This window comes from Cavia porcellus, unplaced genomic scaffold, assembly GCF_034190915.1.
Source record: "Cavia porcellus strain 051 isolate PalLab524CR breed Dunkin Hartley unplaced genomic scaffold, mCavPor4.1 scaffold_14, whole genome shotgun sequence".
NCBI lineage: Eukaryota > Metazoa > Chordata > Mammalia > Rodentia > Caviidae > Cavia > Cavia porcellus.
Window position 1 is genome coordinate 10,937,161 of NW_026947497.1, and position 24,639 is coordinate 10,961,799.

General features: G+C 42.4%; 1 protein-coding gene and 1 long non-coding RNA gene across 11 annotated transcripts in view; one reads left to right on the forward strand and one right to left on the reverse strand.

The window, feature by feature from the left end:
• LOC106027284 (uncharacterized) overlaps positions 1 to 20,994 on the reverse strand; it is a 44,647-nt gene extending 23,653 nt beyond the window's left edge. For 2 of the 3 annotated variants that reach the window (XR_010051431.1, XR_002790769.2), the window contains exon 1: positions 426 to 20,994. This is a non-coding gene — a long non-coding RNA (uncharacterized LOC106027284). The remainder of the gene's footprint in view (positions 1 to 425) is intronic. The other variant, XR_002790770.2, reaches the window with a different exon arrangement.
• Positions 20,995 to 22,979: 1,985 nt separating this feature from the next.
• Positions 22,980 to 24,639, forward strand: part of Fam241a (family with sequence similarity 241 member A) — a 30,213-nt gene continuing 28,553 nt past the window's right edge. For 7 of the 8 annotated variants that reach the window (XR_010051425.1, XR_010051426.1, XR_010051427.1 and 4 more), the window contains exon 1: positions 22,980 to 23,324. Coding sequence is in view for 1 of the 8 variants with exons in the window: in XM_063260630.1 (XP_063116700.1) it covers positions 23,181 to 23,324 (144 nt within the window). In the remaining 7 variants the exon portion in view is untranslated. The remainder of the gene's footprint in view (positions 23,325 to 24,639) is intronic. The other variant, XM_063260630.1, reaches the window with a different exon arrangement.

Consider the following 24,639-nt stretch of genomic DNA (forward strand, 5'->3'; position numbering starts at 1 on the left):
TGTATTCCCAGTGTCAGCAGTGGACGAGATTCCCCATTTCCATGTATTTTAATGAAAGCTCCACAAGGTCAACCTTTTTTGTGATGGCCAAATAATAATAGCTCATTGTGACCCAGGGCTGAAAGGCTGGACATTCCATCATGAGTTTATTACCCATTTATACATCTTCCCTGTTTAAACCTGTTTAAACAGAGCCTATTTAAACCTTTTATACATTTTTAACTGGCCAGCTTGTCTCCTGATTATTGAGTTATAAGTATTCTTTATATAATCTGGATGCAAACTGACAATCAAGAAATCACTGCTTCCTTATACAAGAGTAACAGAAAGGTGAGGGTTTTTTTTTTTTTCAATCTAAGTCAACAGACTATTGAAATCCATTTAAAAAGAAACCCTACAATGGATAGAAGTAAGCACAAAGTTACCCTCTGGAGCAGAAGGTGTTGCTGTCCTCAGGCAGCTGGGACTTCACTGCAGATGGTTCTGAAAGACGCAGGTCCTTCCCATCTCCTTGCAGGAGCAAACCCACAGCTGGGCTCCTGGGACCCTCACCAGCCTGGCCCCTTCCTCCTCTGGGCAGGGAAGAGAAGGGTGAAGCTGTCCTCCAGCTATCTGGGCATCTGTGGGGCAGTGCAGGACAGTGAGCGGGCAGTGGTCACTCTCAGAGGTGAGAGGTCACTCTGCCTTCAGCAGCCAGGGACTCAAGGAACACATCCTCTGACAGTGCTGAGCCTAGGCAAAGCCAAGGAAAGCCAAGAGCTCTCTTTCCAAGCAGTGGGTGAGGAGCCTCCGGTGACCTCGGGAAAGCAAACTGGGTACACTCAACTCGGGAAGCCACGGATCCCAGAGAAGGAGCAGAGTCAGGCCTCAGTGACGCCATTCTGGCCAGTGGTTCCCCTTCTCGCTTTGTAGATGAGTAACAAACACATCCCTTTTCCTTAACCAGTTTTAAGTTCCACTTTCTCCTGCACCTGAAGCATCCTCCTGGGTTTGGCTTATTTACATGTTTGCTTTTGTGTCGACCATTCCGTGTCACTTGACTCTGCCAACACATAGTGGTCCTGTGCTTCAGCCAGCTGCGCCAGGCTGCACCCTGCCCAGACCAGGCAGACACAGACATCAGTGTCCAGCTCCTCTCCTGCCCAGCAGCCTTCTGCATGCAGGCCCAGGCGCCCCAGTTTTGGACTCCTGGTCCTCCTGTAATCTTGACATCATCAGAACACTGCCACCTCCAGAAGCAGCTGAGCCGGGAGCTCTGGACGCACTCAGGTGAGTGACACTGGCCCTGGAGCCCCGCAGGACACACCTGTCAACAGAGGGGCCCACAGACCGCCACACTTTCTCCACATCCTCTGCCTCCCCCCACACACACCTCTGTTTAAATTCTTTTCGGAGGTGCTATTGGCTACATCTGTCTTTAAGATATTAGCATTTCCTCAGCTTTAGTGCCACATACAGTAGTAATCCGAGCTTTAACTCAGAGAAACTAAGTGCTCTGCCCAAGCGCACTGTGGCAAATCAGGCTTGGAATCCAATTTTTTAACATACAGAATCGTTGGCCACTTCACGTGATGCCTTCACTGGACCACCCAGAGTGCTTTGTAACTGCCTCTGGAGGTGGTTTGAGCAGAATATTGGTGTGTAAATCCATTCTGATAGCCTTTAATCCAAAAACTCATCATCAAATGGGGAAAGTACAGAAAGTAAGAATGTTCCCTCTTGAAAATACAAATTCTCAAAAGATATTCAAGAAACCAGATTGACTGACTGATTGATTTTGGTTTTTAAGACAGGATCTTGCTATGTAGTTCAGGCTGCCCTTAAACTCACTGTATAGGCCAGGCTGGCTTCAACTCACGGTGATCCTCCTGCTTCAGCCTCCCTAGTGCTGGGATCCCAGGTGTGCACCACCACACGCAGGTGAAACAAGATGTATTTCATGCTTTTTAAGAACAGGACCACAGACAATGAATAAAGGGAGCAATTAGGTCAATCTGGATGAAGGCATAATAAATAACATTTCCAGTAATTAGCATTGCCCCTGGTTATAACCAGTTGATTTGTGAGGTGGTGAATTCTCATCTATTAAAACATAAAACATTAAAGCAGCATGAGGGGCCAGTCTGTCCAGGATGTTAGAGACACTCATTCCTATTTGGAATGGATCAGATGCCTTTTAAGATCTCAGATCCTTTTTAAAATCTAGAGGGTGTCTAAAGTGAAATGCAATGGGTAAGATCATCATTAGTGTTTTGCACATGTTAGGGTGACAGGAATCACCAAGAAAGCACGTGAACACACGTTCAGGCCTCACATTATAGAAACTGTGGGCCGGAAGTCCAAGAGGAGAAACATGAATTCGATTTTCTAATCAGCTCCCAATCATGCTGAGTCTGCTCTGAAAAGCAGGGGTGATGCCCTGAAAAGCCCCGACAATCACAGTTGTTGACTAGATATTTGTGAAGAGGTGAAGGGAAATTAGGAGGCTTTGGCAAGCAAAAAGGGAACTGAAAAGTTGCATATTTAGCATTCACACCGGGGGATACAAGCGTGAGGGTGCCTCAAAGGACGGGAGTCCTTCCAGCACAGAGCCACAGCCGCCTTACAGTATGAAAACATTTGGCGAGGGAATTAATCGGTACATATGGCTGTGGGTGTTCATTTTGAACCATCAAAGCCTTTCTTTGAAACATTTGGTGAAGAAATTCCAAGGAGATGATGCAATATAAAAGTCTCCTTTGGGGTCAGGAACTGCCTGGCCCAGTTGTCTCTCCTACCCTTTTGGGCAGCAAACCCCAAATGACTCTTCAGTTAGGAGGAAATGGCAGTGGTTTGGAAAAATAGTACAGCTCCATTCACAGTCAGATCTGAAGCAACTGTCTTAGAAATATAAACTCCCTGGTGCCAAGTTTAGAGATAACCCTTGTCTGCTGCAGGGTCGTGCCAAAGTACACTCCCTCGTTAGGTCAGAATTTCCTGATCCTGCCCACGGACCTCAGGCTCCAAACCCTCATCTCACTGTCAGCTCTTAAAATACTACTTCCTGAGCTGGTGTGGTGGCTTGTGCCTGTAATCGCAGTGCTATGGGAGGCTGAAGCAGGAGGATCACAAGTTTGAGCCATGGTAGGCAACTTACTGATTTAACATGACCCTATCTCAAAACAAAAAAGAACTGGGGGTACAGCTCAATGTGAAGGCCTTGGTTCAACACCCAGTACTTCAGAAGAGAGACAGAGAGAGATAGGGACACTACTGATGTGGATTAAAAACTGGTGGTCAGCTTAACACCCGCTGAATTAAATCAGCATGGTGCTGAGTATAGATGGCCCACCCGAAGAAAGTTGCCAGCATAGAAGGGGCCATGGAGAGGAAGACGTGTTGCAGATAACACTAAGTGTTGCTGTTTGGAGCTGTTGGTTCCTCGGAGGAGCTTGTCATGCTGGCTTCCTGGATATGGATTTGGCCATTCTCATTGGAGGAGCTCGGGACCCTGATGCAAGAAAGGCTGGGGTTCCCTTTAGGGTAGCTCTTGTCCTTATGTTGAACATCACTTTCTGGCTCTGGAGGGGAAGATGTTTGCTGTTTACTCTTCAGAAGTTGTCATGCTGCCTTCCTGATAGGTACTTGACTGTTCTCATGCAGAGGAGCTCAGGATCTGATTGTTGCTAAGGACAACTGTGATATTTTTCAGGGGAGTCCTGTTCCTTATTTGGAGTGTCACTTTCTGGCTCCAATGTAGAACCCTTAACCTACTGGCACAGATCCTTCACTCAGCTGGCATAAACATTCTAACTTCCACTGCTGACGTTTGGGCCTTCCCACATGGATGCATAAAACGGACTTGCATGAGTCCTTGTTGTGAGCTCTAGGCCTCCAGCTGGATTCGTGGGAAGCATTGTCATGGTCTCTAGGTCTTCAGCTGGACCCATGCAGGACATTGCTGTGGGATCCAGGCCCTCCATTGAACTTTCTAGGTCTTCAGTGTCGTGGACAGATTTCCTGTACTTTTTTGTTTTTAACTCTGGGTGACCATCGTAAAATAACACTATAAATTCTGTGTCCTGTGTATAATTGTTCTCCTTGTAACCCCTGACTACAACAACTACTTATCATATTCTCACTCATAACTGCTGTTTGTATCAGTGTGTGTCCAATCACAGTGGGTTAATGAAAGAAGTATCATAAAAACTTCAAATTCTGACAAATATACAGAATCAAGTTTAGGAAAACTATAGCTAAAGGAGAATAGCCAAGAAAGAGCAAAGCTGAGGGGGGCTCCCTCCTCCAGGTGGGGTGTGGGTCTCCGTGGAGAAGGCCTACTTCAGCCCGGAGGAGAAACAAGAAGCTTCACTGCTGTGCTTGCTCAGGGTTGGTCTGGGGTCTCTGGGTGGACGGGGAGCACCCTACGGGTACAGGGCCTCCTGAGTGACCAGGGCCCAGGAGACTGGAAGGCCATGGGGCTCCAAGAGAGATCTGTGTCTGAGTGCAGCCCGCAAATGCAGGAAGTACGGGCTCTGGCGTGCGGCTGTCCTCACATCTGTCTCACTCCAGCTCACAACTGTGCAGCGGTAGCAGCAGGAAACAGCAGCCCACAGCCTCCCAACAGGCGGTCCAAGAGGGCCCGACCCCGTGGCTGGGAGAGAGGTGCTTCAGACAGCACTGCCGCAACTGAATGTGTACTGAAGAGCGGTGTGAAGTCCACAGACAGCAAACATGACTGACGTGTTTGTGTAACTCCTGGATTATTGATTCTTTTAAGATTAAGGGCTGAGGTTTCTGTTTCTGATACCTAGGCATTATTATTATTATTATTATTATTATTATTATTTTGAGGCTTTTGAGACAAGGACTTCCTTCGTAACCCAGGCTGGCCTTGAACTCACTATGTAGCCCAGGCTGACTTCAAACTCAAGGTCATCCTTCTGCCTCAGCCACCACCACCATTCCCCAAGTGCTGCGAGCATAGGCATGCACTACTTTATCATGGCAGGCTTATTATTATTAACTACTCCTCAGTTAATATTGAAAATTCCAAGCTAACTTTTTAAAATATAATTTTGCAAAAATTGAAAACTTGATCCTAACATTCACGTGGAAATGTGAAGGACTCGAAACATACAAAACAACCTCAAACACAAGTATAAGGACTCATGCTTCCTGATATGAAAACTTAATACAAAGCTTCAGTCATCAAGACAATGTGGTAGTAACATAAGATAGACATGTAGATGGCTAGAAGAAAATTAAGTGCAAAAATATGTCATTAACACTATGCTTAATTATTTTTTTCTATTTTCTCTAATTTATATTGTTATTAGTACACGTTTACAATACATAATGAAAATTTTCATGGTGGGAAATTGGGGCATGAATAAAGCACATCTTAATTCGTTTTATTCTGCCCAGCCCTTGAACTGATTTTTAATGTAAATGCAAGATCATTCAATGGAGAAGAAAAAATGGGCTCAACAAATAACATCAAAACAATTGAATGACTCTATGTAGAAAAAAGGAGTCTGAACCCCGATCTATCACCATATGTATAAAAATCACTGTAAAGGGATAATAGAGCTGCCTGTAAGAATTAAAACTGTAGAACTCCTTCAAGAAAAGATAAGAGTAAATCTTTGTGACTTTGGATTAGGAAATGGATTCTTAAGATATAATGCTAAAAGAACAAGTGCCAAAATAAAATAACTCAGTAAGTTGGACTTCATCTAAGTTCAAAACCTTTATATCTCAAAGTTTATCATAAAGAATGTGAAAACACAGCCCAAGCAACCAATGAAAGTATTTATATGCCTCAGGGACATGTATCCAGGATGTATAAGAAATTTTGCAGATGATCAATAAGAAATTCCAATTTTAAGCATGGGCAAAGAACTCAAATAGATATTTCTCTCAAGAAAATATGCAAATGATCAATCGACACATGTAAGAAGGCTCAAAGTTATTAGTCATTATGGAAATGTATATGAATTCCACAAGGATCTACATTTTTAACTCCATTAAGATGCCTATTTTATTATCAGAAGATATAAATATTGGAGAAGATGCATTTCTGGTAGAAATATAATGGTATAGTCACTGTGGAAATAAACTGGCAGCTTCTAAAATGTTAATATAGACTTACCATGTGATGTAGTAATTCCACTATTAGGCATCAACAAGAGAATTAAAAGTGTATGTTCTAAACACCTGTACATAAGTGTTTATAGCACTATTATTCACAACAGCAAAAAAAGTAGAAATAACTGAAATGTCCATTAACCTGAGGATAACTAAGCAAAATGTTGTTTATCCATACAGTCAAATACCATCCACATGCCATGTCCCTGGATTCTAACAACTAAGGATCAAAAATATTTGGAAAAAATTGTATCTGTGCTACACATGTACAGATTTCCTTCTTGTTATTGCCTAATGATGAATCTGGATTGCAACCTCACACTATTATTTAGTATAACCACTATTTATACACCATGTACACTGTAGTAGGTAATATAAGTAATCTCGAGACACTTTAAGGTATACATGAGGTACTTAGGTGCATACAAATGCTATGCCATTTTATATAAGGAACTGAATCCAGAGTTGGAATCCAGATCTGGGGATCCAAACAAGGGTGATCTTGGAACTAATGCCCGAAGGATACTGAGTGATAAGGATGCTTTATGACCACCCAAAGCACCAAGCACTGATACATGCTAGAACGTGGGTACGTGTTGAGAACATTCTGAGTGAAAGAGTCATACACAAAATCTGCATACTGTGTAATTCCATTAATAGCAAATATTCAGGATAAGCAAATCCTTACAGAGTTGAGTAGTGATTCCAGGAACAAGGGGCAATGAAATCTGATAAATGACTGCTAATAGGAGTGGGTTTATGAGAAGCAAAGATGAAAATGTTCTGGAAAAGTATGCACAAAATGTGCATGTACTAAAAGCCAATGAATTAGACACTTCAAGATGGTGTTTATGGTACGTGAATTATAGCTGAATAAAGTCTAAAATTGACAAACAAGATTTCAATATTTACTTCTTAACTTCTGAAGCATCTAGTCATATCTAGCAAACTTGTATTGAAAAAAATAAAATTGTCTCTTCTTGGAACAATCTGGGAATACAGAAAATTTAAATGTAATCAATCAATCACCTTTGATCTCAGGTCAGACACATTCTTTTTTGTGTGTGTGATACAGAGTCTCCCCATGCTGGTCTTGAGTTCACTACGTACCCCAGGCTGGCTTTGAATTCGTGGTCTTCCTGCCTCAACCTCCCAAGCGCTTACAGGAGTGCACCTCCATGCCCACCTGACAATTTCTTATATTAAAAAAACTTTATTATTGGTGGTCATGAATTTTGAAAACTCATGAAAACAAGTGAATAGTGTAGTCTATGGGACAAAATAACAAGTGGAAATACAGGAGAACCACCGCGTCTCTTCAGGGCTTTGGATTCCTCAACTGTGAGATAGGAAGGCAACAGATAACCTATCTGCAAGCATCTATCATTTATCCCAGAAAACTAGCTTTGGAATAAAAATTTCAAAGACATTTAAATAAACATAAATAAGAATTACTCTGGGACCAAAAATACTAAGTATGAGTTGAGTTATATTCATTATGTGCTTTTTCTTCTGAGAAAGCCTCTGTCCCCTTATCATTAGATTAAAATGTATAATTCTAACTGCCCATGTATATAAACTATTATTATATTAGAGTTTTTATACATTGTTTTAAAGAAGTCTACCCACCTATCAAGGTAGGCCTTCTAGGTCTAGACATACTTGCACATACTTGGGCACATACATTTCATTTTTCTTGTCTAAAGTTAAAATACAGGCAACTAAAGAAAGCACATGCTATTTCCCGTCAACCCTCTCCTGGGACTCTGCCCCCTAGTTAGGCAGTTATTTAAAATTGAGCAACTACCTGTTTTTTTTTCTCTAACAGTTATCACTTCAAAAATTCGCTGCATTTTTCTTTAAGGAAACAACAGCAAGCAAAGCAAACATCCTTTAGCCGCTCAGCCTGCCCTGGAGGACGCAGCAGAAGCCCAGCTGCGTGCAGGGCGCAGAGGCTGTTTGCACCCTGTCTCAGGACCTGGATGCTCTGCACTCTGACGGCACACACTTTTCTGCTGGTAGCTTTGAGAAATCTTTTCTCCCTTCCCTCTTGAAAAAAAAGAAATCATTTAAGAGCAGGAAGAGAAGATAATCAGGAAGAAAAGCGCCTGAGCAAATGGAGCTGAGGTCTTCCCTGTCCACCCACCTGCTCTCCAAGACAGACACCGCTATTCAAACTGTGGGTCCTGCTGTCCCACTGTGCACCCACTGTGCTGCTGAATGCCTCAGTGACTCTGTGCAATTCATTAGTCAGCTAACTATCTGGTTCGCCGGTCTCCAAATTCATCTAAAATGAGGAGGGAAAAATATTCCAACAGCCTCCTGTATGATGGAGCAAGGTCTCAATATGAGTTAAATTTATTTGTGAGATCATTAAGTTAAAAAATAAGAAATAGTCATTTCCTCAGGTCAAAAATTGGCAAGAAGCCCATTACCCTGGCTTTAAATATCGGAATCCTTCTCCAACCCTAGAAATGGGCTGTCCTCTCAGGCACCTTCCCCGCTCCAGAGACTTTGTCAACATCTCATGTGGTTCGATGAAAAATGTTCACTGAACAACTTTAGCTTCATAGAAGCATGCTAATCATAAGAGTGCTGCTTGGAGTGAATTTCTTCCAGAGTTGATCGTGAAGAGCACAACAGGACAGCAGGGACCAGGAACTTGTGAAGGGCACACTGATTCTGAGGCTCCCTGGTGCTCTGCCACCTTGGAGCATGTGACAGAAAATGGGACACACTTCCCAGCACACACACAGCCGTGTGGCAATTCCGTCAGGTTAGTAGATCTTTCTATCACCAAGCTGACCACTTGTAACTCTCCTTCTAGCAAACCACAGAAAGAAAATGAAGCGAGTGCTGAGCCACTGTCCAGTGATTCCAATTATTCCCCAACTTTAGAACAAGAAAAAAATGTGGTCTATTTTAGGATCTCCCCGGGCCACAGTTTACCAGATGGCTTCTGCTCTTTGCTTATATAAACACAATTAAACAGGAAGAGCACATGGTGTTTCACCCAAAGTGAGACCCTTGTGAGCTAAAAGGGCAGTAGTTATAATTACACACAGATGACAGGACTATGGTCTACACAAAGAAAATGTACAGAAACCTTTTTTATGTAGAAATACTTCTGGTAAGAATCTTCATGTTCAGTGTGTAGTTATAGGATGATCAAAGCTTGAAGAGAGCTTAAGGAGCATCTATTCTACCATGGCCTTATGGGAAAGAAACTGAGCCCCATGGAATCTGACTTGATTCTGAATTCTGAGAAGCAGAAAATGTCTTAAATTTGATCACTGCTCTTTATGATGGTGAACGCTAGCTTTTTATGGGACAGAAGGAAGAATGCTGGAGATGGGGAAGTGCAGCTGAGACCCTTCAGTCACCTGGACACACACCATGGGTAGTGGACAGACCGAGCCTGTGCCACTCTGACTGCCTGTGCCCGTGTCTGAGTGAATAAGGCCAGGGTGCGCCAGTCACTCAGGGCTCTTTGTCACAGGGAGATGACACCCTGGCCCCCACATTTTAACCCATTCTGTGTCTCTTTCTGTTTTATCTTCGTCGCCCGTTGGTCAGGTACAAGCTCACAGGTTGGCTCCCTACAGTTACGGACGTGTACCAGTTCCCCGCAATGAACATCGGGATTCCATGTTGCAAATTTTCACTAATAAAACAATGCTTAAGGTATGCAAAATGAGAGCAAAGGCAGTAGGTGCTAGAATAACACAAGCACACATTTTTAAAATACTGATTTCTGCTTACAAAAAGTAAAGGACTGTTACAATCATAGTGTATTTGTAAAAGGCAAATAAATTTGATTAATTAGAAAGTATCTCATAGCTCATAATGAAGATTTTGATCTACAATGTTAATAATTAGTACATCATCTTAAGGTATCAACTTAACTACTCTGAGTGCATCATGTCTTTTCTCCTGTAATTACCGCCATGAAGTAGGTGCCTTAGATCCATTCTCCAACAAGAATACAGAATTTAGAAACATGACTGAGGCTCTAGGGCTAGAAATGACAGACTTGAAGTTAGCGCCCAGACTGATTGCAGAGGCTAGGTTGAAATTCACAGCTGAAGACCACACATTTACTCAGCACTGCCCACTTTGAACTTGCTTGGCCTTCCAACCTGAACTATCCAATAATAACATATTTCCTAGATTTCTTTTGTCTCGTTTTGGTTGGGTTTTTGAGATAGGGTCTCACTACATAGTTCAGGTTGGCCTTAAATTCGATTACATAACCCAGGCAGCCCTCAGCCTCACAGCAATCCTCCTGCCTCAACCTCTTGGGAGGCTGGGATTACAAGGGTGTGCCACCATGCCTAGCTACTTCCCAGGTTTCATATTAGATACCTCTCATTATTATCCCAAAGGATGAGATACTTCCTGATTTGTGTAGGGGAAAGAGTACAGTCACCTTTTGCAGGTGCACATTGAAAACATTCACTCCGGGAGACCAATAGCTGAGGAAAGCTCTAACTGCACCACAGCTTTGAATATGAAACAGCTACAATTGTGAGGGCACTGGCTCTGCTTGAAAGAGTTTTCAAGACAACCTAAAAACTGCACTGCATTTTTACATGATATACTTAAAACCATCTGCATTAAGGCTTTTAAAATATAAGTCTAAACATATAATACACAATGTAAAATTGTTAATTGCTTTCAGCATTGAGAAAATATTTTAGCACATGTACTATTATGAAATCACTTAGGAAACACTATAGGTATAATTTGGAGACCTATGTCTACTCTGCAGTCTTATTACATTCCCTGATAACTAAACCATACAGATAAGCAAGTTTGAATAGCATATTGCTGATGACAAACTGTGCCTTAGAAATATTCCTAATGATCTTGACCTTTGCTCAACTGTGATGAGTCTATAAGATCTGTGGCTCCTATTCAGATCCTAATATTTATTTTTCTACCACATTGCCTTTTGTATGTACAAAAATTTATAACAAAATTATCAAAAACACATTTTTTCTAGTACATTGCCTTTTGTATCTGTGAACATTCATAATAAAATTCAATTAAATAGTAGATTGTTGCTATTATTCAGAAAAAGAAAGTAATTGAGCTAAAGTAAGCTATTGGTCCCTTTCGTCTGTTTACTAAAAGCAATCATTCTCTAGCTGCTAAACACAATAGTCCACATTTTATTCAGGAAAGTCAATGAATGTGGAAATTACAATTTGAACAAAATTTCAGAAATTGAGAGTCAAGGACTGCTTATCATTTAATTATTTAAGAAGACAAGCAATTAAAGAATTTTGATTTTGTATTTTAATTACTTCATAGCTATCTAATTGGTTTCAGAAGCAAAGTTGATTAACAGTCACAAATGGCCTAAAATTTGTCTCTGAGGTTTTTATGCCTCTTTATTCCTTACCTAAACTCTATCCTACAATAACTGTGAAAAATAGCTCAGCATCATGGGCAAACTGTTTCTTCTCTGTATGGATTAAAACACCAGGTTTGCATGGTGGTACACACTTATAATCAGAAGGATCTCAGAGTTTGAGGCCAGCCTGAACTAATAGTGAAACCCTGTCTCAAAAAGCAAAAACAACAACAAAAATTTGACCACCATTATTCTGCTCTTAGTTTCCTTGATACAATATTGTCCAAACATTGTACTTGATAAAATATTTGTCAAAGCCATTTTTATGAAGACATTTATCAGAGCAAGAGGCTTTAAATAAGCATAGAAATGGGGCAGGTTTCACAAGGTAGACTTTCCGCCCAATCCTCATCAAAACTAGGATATAGCTGGGTCAGCTCCAACATGGATTATGTACCTACTACACACCTGGCATTTCATAAAACACAGTGATAATGGTAAATTTTCTGTCCAGAAACTTGTGGCCTAACTGAGGGAGAAGAACATGAGTCATTTGATGTGGTCAGCACTAGAATGGATGTGCACACACCTTGCTAGTTTACCAATGGGCTGGAGGAATCTTGGCTTCAACCCAGATTTTTTTTACTCCTGTTAGCCTTGACAGCATTTATCAACTAGTTGTCAAGTGCCTGAAACCAACCCTTTGTCTTTCATACGTAAAGCAGAACTGGCAAGGGCATGCACCTTGGTTCTTTTGTCCTGCCATAACCAAATGCCTGGGATTACATAATTATAAAATAATGGAAATGTATTTCCCACAGCCCTGCAGGCCAGGAATTGATGCCCAAGGTGCAGTGCTTCATAGTCTGGAGAGGCCTGGGCTCAGCTTCCAAGATGGTACCCTGACCCTTTGTCCCCACACTACAGAGGAGCTGGGAGGGCAAAAGAAGAAAAATACAGTGTCCTCGCATGGCAGGACAGTGTGAGAGTCAGTTCACTCCTCCAAGCCCTTTCACTAGGTCTCTAATCCCATTCCTGAGTGATCAGCTCTCAATACTCGCCCCCTCCTTAGGTCTTCCTTCTAACACTGTCACTGCCACTACATTGCAGCATGTGAACACATGAACCCATCAATCCATGAAATGGGGAATTATCGGACCATAGCGGCCAGGCCATCACACAGTGACCTACTGTGATACCACGGCTATCCTGTCCCGGTAAGCTCTCTGGGGTCTTTAGACCAGAGGGAGCTGCTACCAGGCATTGGCACATGAGATGAAACCCATCTGCTGCCTGGATCTCGGCTTACGTCCACTAGCACTGCATGGGCAGATGCTATTTGGAGTTTGACTTCTTGCCCAGTGTCACGGTTTATGTTTGTGGCCCCCAGACCTCATGCATTTGCATTGTGCATTTGTGATTGGTTCATTGTCTAGCACTTGGATTGGGGGTGTGAGTGCTACACTGGCCTAGGCATGGAGCCAGGATGTAATATAATGTAATGGCAGGAAGAAGGTGTGTCTTGCTCTCTTGTGGGTTTCTGCCTTGCTGTTTGCAGCTGCCATGAACTGCGGCCCAGCCAGACCACCCTGTCTTGGAGTCAACTGAGTATGGATTGAAACCTCCAAAAACTGTAAGAAATAAACCTTTCCTTTCTCAACTTTGGGCTTCCGGTATTTTGTCTCAGCAACGAGAAAAAGTAACTAAGATAGAATTTGGTACTGAGGAGTGGAGTCATTTGCTGTGACTATACCTGACCATCCTTTCCAAAAGGCTTTAGAAATGGCTTGTGGCAGAGTTTGGAACGGTTTGGACATGTCGCCTGGATGCATAGAGCTGGAGCAGCTTACGCTGTTCTGAAGAGGAGATTCTGGTCAGAGCTCAGGAGACCAGAAAACTGATAGAAAGCCTCAGGGTAAAGACCAGGCTTGGGAGGTTTCTGCTGGGAAGAACTACTCCATAATGTGTGTTATGGCTTGGCAGTAAGTTTGTCTGCATTTTGCTCATGCCCAGAGACTGTGCCTGAGACTAAGACAAATGGCAATGGGCTGATTAATCTGGAAAAAGAAATTTCAAAGCAGTTGAATTTTGAGGCTGTGGCATGGCTATTGTTGGGGCTTTTAGCCAGCTTTATGTTGCAAATCAAGAGCAAAGAGTCCAGCAGGATAACTTACAACTCTTTGAATCTGACCAGAAGGAAAATTCCAGGAAAGCTGTGGATTGTAAAGACAGGGTTAAGACTTTGATTGCTGAGGAGAAACAGAGAGATAAGAAAGATGGCCCCAGGACATCCCAGGAAGCAGCAGATCTCCACCCTTTGCAGCCCCAAAACTGAAAAGGTGAAAGAATTTGCTCAGAGGAGAAAGCTGCAGAGCACCATGTTCCAGAATGGTGACTGAGGCCACATGAGGTTCCAGATGGTGGCAACATAGAGAAGCTTTTCTTCACAGTCAGGTTCACAGAGCCCAATGATCCAGGCAATCAACCCCTACAGCCAAGAGAGAGAAAAGCTTGACTACTGCTTCAGCTGGCAGCAAACCTTGGCAGCATCCACAAGGTGCTGATTTTAGGTACAAGGAAAATGCACGGGTTCTAAGGGTAAGACGGCTTCCACCTTGATTATGAAGGGCCTGGGAGGCCAAGCAGTGTACCCCTGAGAGGGCAATTTGTAAAGATGTAAGGGTGAAGCCAAAGGTGCAATGGAGACCCCAGAAGTTTGGAAAAGCCAGGAATCATCAAGGAAAGCTTCAAAAAGTGAGCAGAGAGGGTTTAAGAGAGAAGCTTCAGGAGCTGATATTCCTGGAAGTGTCATGGGGGTGGAATCACCCAAGCCTTTTGGAGCTTGCAACCAGATTGCTTCAAATGCTGAGCATGAAAGTCTAGGACTTAATGTTTACCCTGCTGGATGTTGGACTTGCTTTGTTTCCAATAATTTATATTCCCCTGTTTGTAACTTTTGGAATGGTAATGTTTATCTTGTGCCTTTGCATTTCAGAAATGTTTTAACCTTGTTTCATTTGTACAGTGGGTTACAGTTAAGAGTTTGCCGTAGATCTTGGAGACTTGGGACTTGGACTTTTTAGCAATGCTGAAACTGTTAGGACTTTGGCAACTCTTGGAGATGGACTAAATTTTTTTTGTATAAAGGACGTACATGAATCCTGGGGGCCAGGGGTGGAAAGTCATGGTTTATGTTGGTGGCCCCCAGGCCTCATGTATTTGCATTGTGCATTTGTGATTGGTTCCTTGTCTAGTGCTTGGATTGGGGATGTGAGTGCTACACCCACATAGGGGTGGAGCCAAGATGTAATGTAATGTCAGGAAGAAGGTGTGTTAGAAGTTGTTTCTCTGTTCACTCTCTTGTGGGTTTCTGCCTTGCTGTTTGCAGCTGCCATGCCCAGCCATGCCTTGGAAGCAACTGAGTATGGACTGAAACCTCCAAAAACTGTAAGAACTAAACTTTTACTTTCCCAACTTTGGGCTTCAGGGATTTTGTCTCAGCAATGAGTAAAAAGTAACTAAGACACCCAGCAAGACATGCATATTCTTCATTTCCATTTCAGTACTGTTCATTTCCCTTTAAGCCAACCTCTAATTTATTTCTACACAAGGAAACTTAAGATCTGAGCTCATCTGACGAACTGAGATGTAACTAAGCTTTTCCTTATGCAATGAAAAATGAAAACTTTGCATTATCAGTTCCACTCACAAAATATTGATATTAGCTAATATTTTTGAGTATGAATTTAGGTGCCAATAATGCTCTGTATTTTTCAGGTATAAAATCTGAGAATTAGAGTCAGGATTGGGATTAGGGCAGATCAAGACCCTACCTGGGCCTCACCCACTCCCCAAGACCTCTAAGTGCTCAGGAGTCCTCCACTTAGATGCTATTTTTAAAACACACAGAGAGTGACACACTTGTTCAGGAAGGACATACAGGAGTGCAAATGCAGTGCAGTGTTAACTAGACAACCCCGATGAAGCTCTATGGATGTTCATTATTCTACTGCAACTTTTCTGAATGTGTGAACTCTTTTCAAAATAAAAAACTGGAAGCAAAAAAGTGATCAGCCTACTTTCACCTGGTAAAATAGGGTACTTCATTATAAAGTTTTAAAATTATAGATGTGTTAGAATTTTAATAGGTCAGCTTATATGCACAGCAAAACATTTTAAAAGATTTTCTTTTCTGTAGTGAGAAGGATGGAGAAAATAAACTTAGGTGATTTAATAATGACTGACAAAGGAAGATGCATCTTGAGAATATTCCTTCTATTTTTTAACTTTTTTTTTTTTTGGTCTTTTTCGTTTTTATTGGTACCAGGGATCAAACTCAGGACTGCCTGCTTGCAAGGCAGGCGCTTATGCCACTGAGCTAAATCCCCAGCCCCCTATTTTTTAACTTGTAAGAATAAACTCCAATAAGAACAACTTGACTAATAGGAAAAAATGCAGAGGACAACTGCTGAGGTGCTCAGTTAGATTTAGAAGCAAAGTCATACAGACTTTTGAAGCAGGAAGAGGTTTTTCAATTGTCTAGTTCAACCCGCTCATTTCACTGAAGATGAATGTCAGAAGCAGAAATTTTAAATGAACTGCCCCAAACTTCTGCATCCTGAAAGTAATAGAAATATTAATTTCTATCAAATCCCAGCATATAGCCTGGATCATTCTGACTCCTTTAATAAGTGATGAAAGCCAGTCTGATGTGGTGGATGAAGGAAAAAAGGACGGGCGGCACTGTGTTGCAGATCAGCTAACATCCCTGAAGAAAGCATGCAAGGGAAGCTCCCGCCTATGGAGTAGTGGGCTAAAAATGTTCATCCCTCCATCACACATTCAGCTGGGTCGACTTCATTCTCAGGCTTTGTGAAATGGTCCTCCTGAAGTTCTGGGTTTATTTTCACCACACATCAGTCTTACAAAGACTCTGATTTTGCAATTTTTATTTATTTATTTTGGTGCCAGAAAGACCTTGCATTGCCAGATAGGTGCTTGTGCCCTAACTGGCCTGACTCCTATTCTTTGCCAATCTTCGAACAATCACAGGAGAGATGCATTGAAATTTTTAACAAATGTCACATTCTTCATTTCTGGACTCAGGAATAATCTTCATTGAAATCCCAGGCTTTTCTGAAGGTGTGAACTCTTTCAAAATAAAATAATTGGATGGGCAAAAAAATTGGATGGGATAGTGTTAATCCAAGAAATAGGTACATCTTACTGCCTAACTGTAATAAATATGTTTTGCTTAAAAAAAAGAATGAACACATAACAATGTCAAAAATCCAACATCTTTCCTTAAACAACAAAAGACAAAGTCTAAGACAATAAAAATCACTTTTAAAAATCACTCTTGAGCGCCATGTGGGGGTCAGTGCTGGAGTGGGGACAGCCACACCCAAGCCTCTCTCCGTGAGTCAGCACCATTTGCAGACTGCAAAGGGAGAGAACCAGGCCTCACCAGGAAGAGATCCTTACCTAGAAATCATATCATTTTCAATGTTATGCTGGGTTGGGTTGCTATTTAAAAAGATAGCAAGATATATTATGGTAGCCATTTTGGATTTACTATTGGCTTCTTTTGAAGTCCTTTATTGCATTCATTGGTTTTTTTTTTTATTGTTTCTGTTCTGTTCGATTTTTACTATCTCCAAAGGTATCTGCAGTTATTTTGAAGACAAAAAAAGGCATTATGGTAACTCTTGTTGCGTTTGTAAGGGTTTTGATTATTTTTGGCGCTTAATAATCTGAAGCAGGCAGGAGAGATAAAAAGGAGACAAAGTAGGAAGAGGCCTTTAATGAAGACATGGGAGAGCTTTACAAGTGCAGTGGCCCTCAGCTAGAATGAAGAAGTGGGACTATTTTCATCAGTTCTGGCTTGGGGAGGAGTTTGGGAGGTGAGCAAAATGACATATCAACTCTGATTTGAAGAAGCACCCACCTGTGTAAAACAGGAGACACAAAAATTTACGGGAGCCTGGGGATGGAGGCTCAGGTGGTTGTGGGGTCTTGGGATTGGAGAGGGCTCAGCACACATGCAAAAGCGAGCGGGAGGCTTATCTCTGGACTGAGAAGGACAACTTAGAAGTAACTCTTGGAGAGAGAAGTTGTTTCTCTGGGTCCAGTACCAAGTATGTTATGTTACATAGCCCCAGGCTAGCAGAACCTATCAGTTTTGAAGTTCTGTATCACTTATACTGGTTTATTTTGGTTTTATTCTGTTTTATTTTCCTTCATTTTATTCTTTTTAAAATTTAAAAAAAGCACTTTCAAAGAACTGTTGGGGGCTGAATTTGTTATCTTGTACTTCAGGAATAAATTAAGACTCGTAGACAGAGAAGACACGAATACAGATTCAACTCAGATGAAGGAACTTTCTAACAAATTAGTATCCGCCAGAGCTGAAAGGTAGTATCCTGAAGTCAGGAGATTCCCTAGCTGGGAGCATTCTGGCAGTGGAAGGGTGACCACAAGTCAGAAATGACACAGAACAGACTGCAACACGGATGGGAATTTGCAGTAAACCACCTCTTAGACTCCAACTCTGAGAGTCTAAATTATTGAGAACAGCATGAATAAAAGATCCAAACTCATTCAACAACTAAATTATTCAACAAAAGATAATATAACTTTCAGCTATGAAGCTGAATCTACCAGACATAGGGAGGCATTAATCCTATTTTGTAAGGAAAATAGATACAGATCTTTTAAAATGATTTACTTTATAATTACAGCATGAAAATTAATTTTACAAAGAAGCGTATCACTCATAAGCACATTGTACAAAAAGTTTTAAATGTGACTTCTAAATTTGATCTACATGTTCAATTTCATTTTTACTCTTTTTATCTGCCTAGTTCCTGTGATACAGTAACTGACCCTGCTACTATCATTTTGCACTTTTTCGCTTATTATAACTATTTACTACATATACATTCAAAATCTTTTTTACCATTGTAAGATGTTACACATCTCTATTCCTGAACCATTTTAGTACTAGTGGACATATAAGCTAACTTCAGTTTGTTGCTATAATCAAATTTTTATTTTAATTAGCAAATAATGATTACATGTATTTATGGAATACAATGGACTACTTTGATATACGCATACATTGTGGAATGATTATGTCAAGCTAATTAACATATCTGTCACATCCAATAGTTGTCAGGTTTTAAATAATGAGAGCATTTTACAAACATTCTTTGGGCAAGTTTGAAGTAGACAATACATTATTGCTAACTATCATCACCACACCATGCAACAAAGTTGAAAATTTATTCCTCCTGCCTAACTAGAACCTTGTATCCTTTAATTAATGCCTCCCATATCCAAAGGGGTGGATATCTTTATGATTCAGAATACTTATTGCAAAAGAATGCAGAACGCTATAAATTTCAGAGTTACTAGCGAAGCGAGTTTAATCATTTTCTTAAAGTATTGCCAATGTTAGATAATATTCAACTTTTAAAAGATTTTTGCAAATACCTGTAGGTAGTTTATTATTATTTACATTGCCATTTTTTCCTCTACCTGTGAGTTTGAATATCCTTCTCAAAGCTTTTTTAAAATGGGTACAGTTCTTATTCTACATTACTATATGGGGAAAGAAGTTTGCAATGCATGTGGTACAAAGAGGTCAAACCAGAGAAAGGAAACAAAACAGAGAGTTTGAAAATTAATTCTAAGAGGGCACAAATTTCTCCTTTTCCCAAAATCAGCATTTACTCTTTGGGAACCAATAGAACAGAGCGTGAGCATTGGGTCAGCATCTTCCTGGTACAGTTTCCTTAAATTGAAAGAATCTTAAAGAATTAGGAATTTTCCACTAAGTTCTTTTTCTTTTAAATTCTATACATTCTCCACAAGCCACAGGTATGTTAGCTTTCTTTTGCTGTGAGAAAATATCTAAGATGAACAATTTATACGGAGGAAGGCTTGGCGGCTTATGTTTTCAGAGGGTTCTGTCCTTGGTCAGTCAGCTCTGTTGTTTTGAGGTCCGTAGGGAGGTAGCAGCATGTTGGAGAGTGTGTGCAGTGGGATGAGTCTGCTCATCTCATGGAAGTCAGGAAAGGAAAAGAGGGGTGAGGGCAGGGTTCAAAATGTCCCTTTAAGAGCACAGCAATGGCCTAACTTGGTTCTGCCTGACCTCAGCTCTGGAACTTTCCACCCCTCCCCACCAGGACCACAGGCTGGCAACCAAACATTTAACCTACAGGCTTCAGGGGCCACTCCAGACCCAACCAAGGTAAGAGGGTTTCCTGGAATTTTGGTTAAGAATTCAAATATTTCAAAAATTATTCCCCATTCCAGGGGATCTGCTAAATAGGAATGAGACAAATGAAAATTGTACCAAAGTCAACATCATTAGATGCCAAAAATCAAACAAAAATGAAGCTTGAGGAAGTTTACACAAATCACTGCATTATTTCTAAGGTTATACTGTTAGTGAGTACAGGCCAACCTGGTTTACTTTTTCCTCTGGGAAGGTGTAGTAATGAATGAAATATAAATGGAAGCACATTAAAAACAAGGTTAAAGACACAAAAGCAGAATTAAATGTCTCAACAACTGCACAAGACACATGTAAACCCCAAGCCACTCCTTAGTCAGAAATCTTTTCCTTGCCACTTACCGATTCCTGAGAAAACACAAGCAAGTACTTTTGTCCACTACTAAACTGCATACAATTTGAGACCAGTGTGTTATAGTTACCAATCTTACATCTCTCATGGGAAACTGGATGATAGCTTTCTGTGTATTATTCATATCATGCACTAAGGCAAAAGCAGCCCCCTCTTTCCCTAGGATGTGGTTGGAAGTGTATGATCTGGATGGAAACGGCATAATATATTCTGTGTAAAATGTTATAATTAGATTTGATTGAAGAAGTAGTTTTCTAAATCATCAAGGCAGGCAGGACTCTCTGAGAACAAAGAATGACTGCTCTAAAAGGAACATACCATAGGAGACAACACTAGAAAAAGAAAAGAAAGAAAAGAAAACATATCAGTTCTAGGTGAGGGTCAGAGGGTTCTGGCCACGCCATGGTGAAAGTTCTTGGTTTGTGTCAAAAGAAGCAGATTAGAATTAGAAGATTAAACTGAAGTTTTGTGAGAGTAGGAACCTGGATCTGGGCCAGTGGCTCATGGTGTTCAATTGTATACCTTGGCCGGGCTGAAAAAAAATACCTCTCAAAGCATCAAGTGGGCAGAATCAACAAAAGACCAGACAGTGTACTCTGGATGAAGGACTCTTAAAAGATCTCCGACAGAACACAGCTAAGCGCTGATGAACCTTCCTTGCCTACCTTGGTGTGCTCTGTGCTTTCTGAACCCTAGTTTGTACAAGGAGGTGCGGCTTTACCTGGTTGAGCGTGCACAGCTGTTCCACTTACCCAGTTACCATTACCAAGTTAACAGACACAAGCTGTCATAGTTACTTTATATTCATTGCTGAGACAAAATACCTGAAGCCCAAGTTGGGAAAGGAAAGTTTTATTTCTTACAGTTTTTGGAGGTTTCAGTCCATATTCAGTTGGCTCCAAGGCAGGCTGGCATGCAAACAGCATGGCGAAAACCTGCAAAACAGAGCCCAACACACAGCTTCTTCCTACCATTACATTACATCCTGGCTCCATCCCCAGGCCAGTGTAGCACTGACACCATCAATCCAAGCTCTGGACAATGAGCCAATCACAAATGCACAATGCAAACGCATGGGGCCTGGGGCCACCAACATAAACCATGACACAAGCAGAAGAGGGACAGCTTCAAAATGTGCCTTCAGTTCCCAGAGTCGGCAGCAAAGGGCTGACGTTCTCTGTGTCATTATTTCTAAGAAATAATAGGCAAACCAAAATTTCAAAAACGTTGCCGTTTAGAGGAAAAGGATGAAGTCCACCGGGGGTGTTTTTGGATTTCCAGGGTGAGTCATTTCTGATTGCACCCTACAGCCTTTTAGTTTTCTTTCCTTTTTTACGATTAGTCCATGTTTGCAGTACATAATACTCCCAGTCATCTGGGGATTTGTACATGCACAGGACCAGCTTCCTTCTCTTTTGTACCCTCCCCCTTCTCCTCCCTCCAGCCCTTCTTCCCCTCCCCTTTTGCAAGCTATTTCCATTTTCCCTTTTATTTCTTTTAATCCCTTTTCCCTTCCTTCTCTCCCCCTCCCTCCTTTAGGATTTTAAACGCTTTTAAGAAAGGAATTAAAACAGTTTTATGTTCTAATTTGTGATATCCAAAATATTTTCCAGTCCCTAGGGAGATTGCAGGGGTTGGAAGAAACTATTAGAGTTTGTGAGAAGGTGTGTAAGAGGGTGTGTGTGTGCAAAAGGGACGATGTGTGCGATTATGTGTGTACAAAAGACCATGTGTGCACTGCCCTGAGAGACCGTGTGTGTAACAGAGACCACGTGTGTATGAGGGAAAGCAGAAGGGAGTGTCCTGACTCTGAAAAACAGGAAACAGGTCTTTAAAAGGAGCCTCTGAGTTCTTATTTTAATTCCTTGTCTGAGCCTGAAAAGCGTTTTAGCAGAAGTTTCCAAATAACTCTTATTCTTCTCCCTACCCATGCATATTTACTTTCTATAGATACGCTGGTATTTATAGATACAAGGGCCCGTCATTTTCTCAATATACGGACAAGAGACTCACACCTTTGAAATATCATTTAAATGTCCCTCCACTCCCCTTTAACAAACTAGATGGGGTAATAAGAAAAAGAATTATAAATTAGATGCGCTCCCCTTCCCACCACCGAGGTAGACATGTTCTTAGCTGTATACACAAAATCAGACATCAGCAAAGGATCCCAAGGCCCAGCGAGCGACATCCACCAAGAGGTTCAGAGAAGAAGGGGAGACGGGCGCCCCTGCGAGGGCAGACCGGCACCAGCTTGGGCCTGCGCAGCTGAGCCTGCAGCTGGTGTGCCATGCTGCTCTCCCCACACGCCGGCCTCACCAGTGTCTTCCACGTCCATATTCTGTTACACACCACACACATACACACAGCTCCCCTTTCCCTCAGGCCCATCTTCTCTCTCACACACGCACACACACACGCACACACACAATTCTCCCTTCCACACGATTGCATGTGCAATCTGCCTACAGATAAGAACGTTACACACAAGCGATTGCATGTGCAATCTGCCTACAGATAAGGACGTTACACTACAGATAAGGACGTTACACACAAGCAGCCTGCTATGCACAGATGGTCTCACACGATCACACACAAGCTTGCACACACAGTCAGTCTCTCAGACACAACCTCCTCTACACTCAGCTCCACCATACACAATCTCAGTCTCGCAGTACGTTTTTATATATGTACGTATACACATGTATATATAGCTTTTCACACGTAATGTCTCATGCTGCGTTTTACACTCACTCAACCCCTCCCATAGCCACATACACACACTCTGCTAGCCCCTGGCCACCCCCTTGGCCCCGCCCACGCAGTGACCACACCCACCAATGGGTCCCGCCCCTGCTGGCCCCGCCCCGGCGTCGGGCGGGGCGGGGCGGGGCGAGGCGGTGAGAGGGCGGGCGGGCGCTCCCGAGCTCCTGTCAGCAGCGAGCGCGGCCCAGCCGGGCGGCCTGGGTGACGGCCGTTGCCTCACGCGTGGTGGCGCGGCCCTCCGGCGGCCGTGCGGGACGGCGGGAGCCGGCGGCGGGATGTGCTCCGCCGGGGAGCTGCTGCGGGGCGGCGGCGGCAGCGACGGCGGCAGCGGCGGGGAGCGCGACGAGGACGGGGCAGCGGAGCCCGAGCCGGAGCCGGAGCCCGGGGCGAGCGGGCGGGCGCGGGCGGAGCGCGAGCAGGTGAGCTGGCCGAGGCGGCGGGGTCCGCGCGGCCCTAGCGCCCGCGGGACGGGACAGTGGGCGCCCCGCCTCCATCCTGGTCCGGCGGGCGGCGCGGGGTGGTACGAGCCGGTCAGGCCGCGAGGAGGTGGCACGCGGGCTCGCCAAGGCGCGGTCTGTACTGGAGCACAGGTGGGATCGCAACTACTTCATTGAAAAGTGAGAAAGCCAGAAAATTGCTTTCAATTGATAGCAAAGGGAAAGACGTCTGAGCGGCTGGGTGTAAAGGAAAAGTTGGGTTTTTTAAGCTTTCTGGGTTTGAGCTCATTAACTAGGCAGCGAGAATGGACATTGTGACATCATAGTGTTTAAGATCAGGAGGATGTTTAAAACTTGAATTACATACGGGATGAATTTTCACCAAGCACAGTAAGGAACCCTTCACAAACACCGGAGACCAGCCGATGTTTAGAATCATATTAAGCAGCAGAAATTCAATGAGTATTGATCTTCACTGCACTCTGCACTAAGGGACAGTCAGGACCTGTCGCTTTGTCCCTTTTGTCACATTTCACAAACTCCGGTATCGTCCCTACATGTACAGCATTAATAAAGTATAACATCTGTTATTTCCATGTGTTAGGAAACAAATGACAGTGTGCAGTGCACACACCATGCCTTAACAATTCTGATCATTGTATGGAATATAACTGCTCACTGTGTGACATGGAGACTGAAGCAGATTGGAGGTCTTCCTGATTTCCTTCCTGGTGGGTTTCCCCATCAACTGTACCACGCATGACTCAGTAAATCTTGGTTTCCTCTCAGTTGCTTAACTGGAAAAGTGAAGAAAATAGCTGCAAGAGCTCCCTTGGGAGACTGGAGTGCATTTGAACCTAGATTTCCAAAATAAACTGTCAGATAACTAAGGGAGGCTATATAATGCATCCTTTAAGATTCTGTGGACTTCAGCAATATGAGGGCTTCATCTATATGATCTTACCAAATTGCTACAGTACAGAGAAAAAGAAAGAAAAAAATAATAATAAATGACACAAATACCCTAGCCTCTTGGGCCTAGGTACAGGTAGTTCTTGGCATACCTGTTTCCTCACATGTAACTCATGAAATTGCATTTTCCTGTACTTCTTTGAAAGTGTTATTTTTATCATTTTTTACTTCATGAGTTGTTTAAGCCTTCAGGTGCAGTAATTTAAGTTATACTTGAAATATGCATTTTCTTACATCAAAACCAAAAAAAATTATCAAAAAGTAAAAAACAAAATTGGTGAAATACAACCCACTGATGTAAGAAGCAAAGTTTTGTGATAAATCG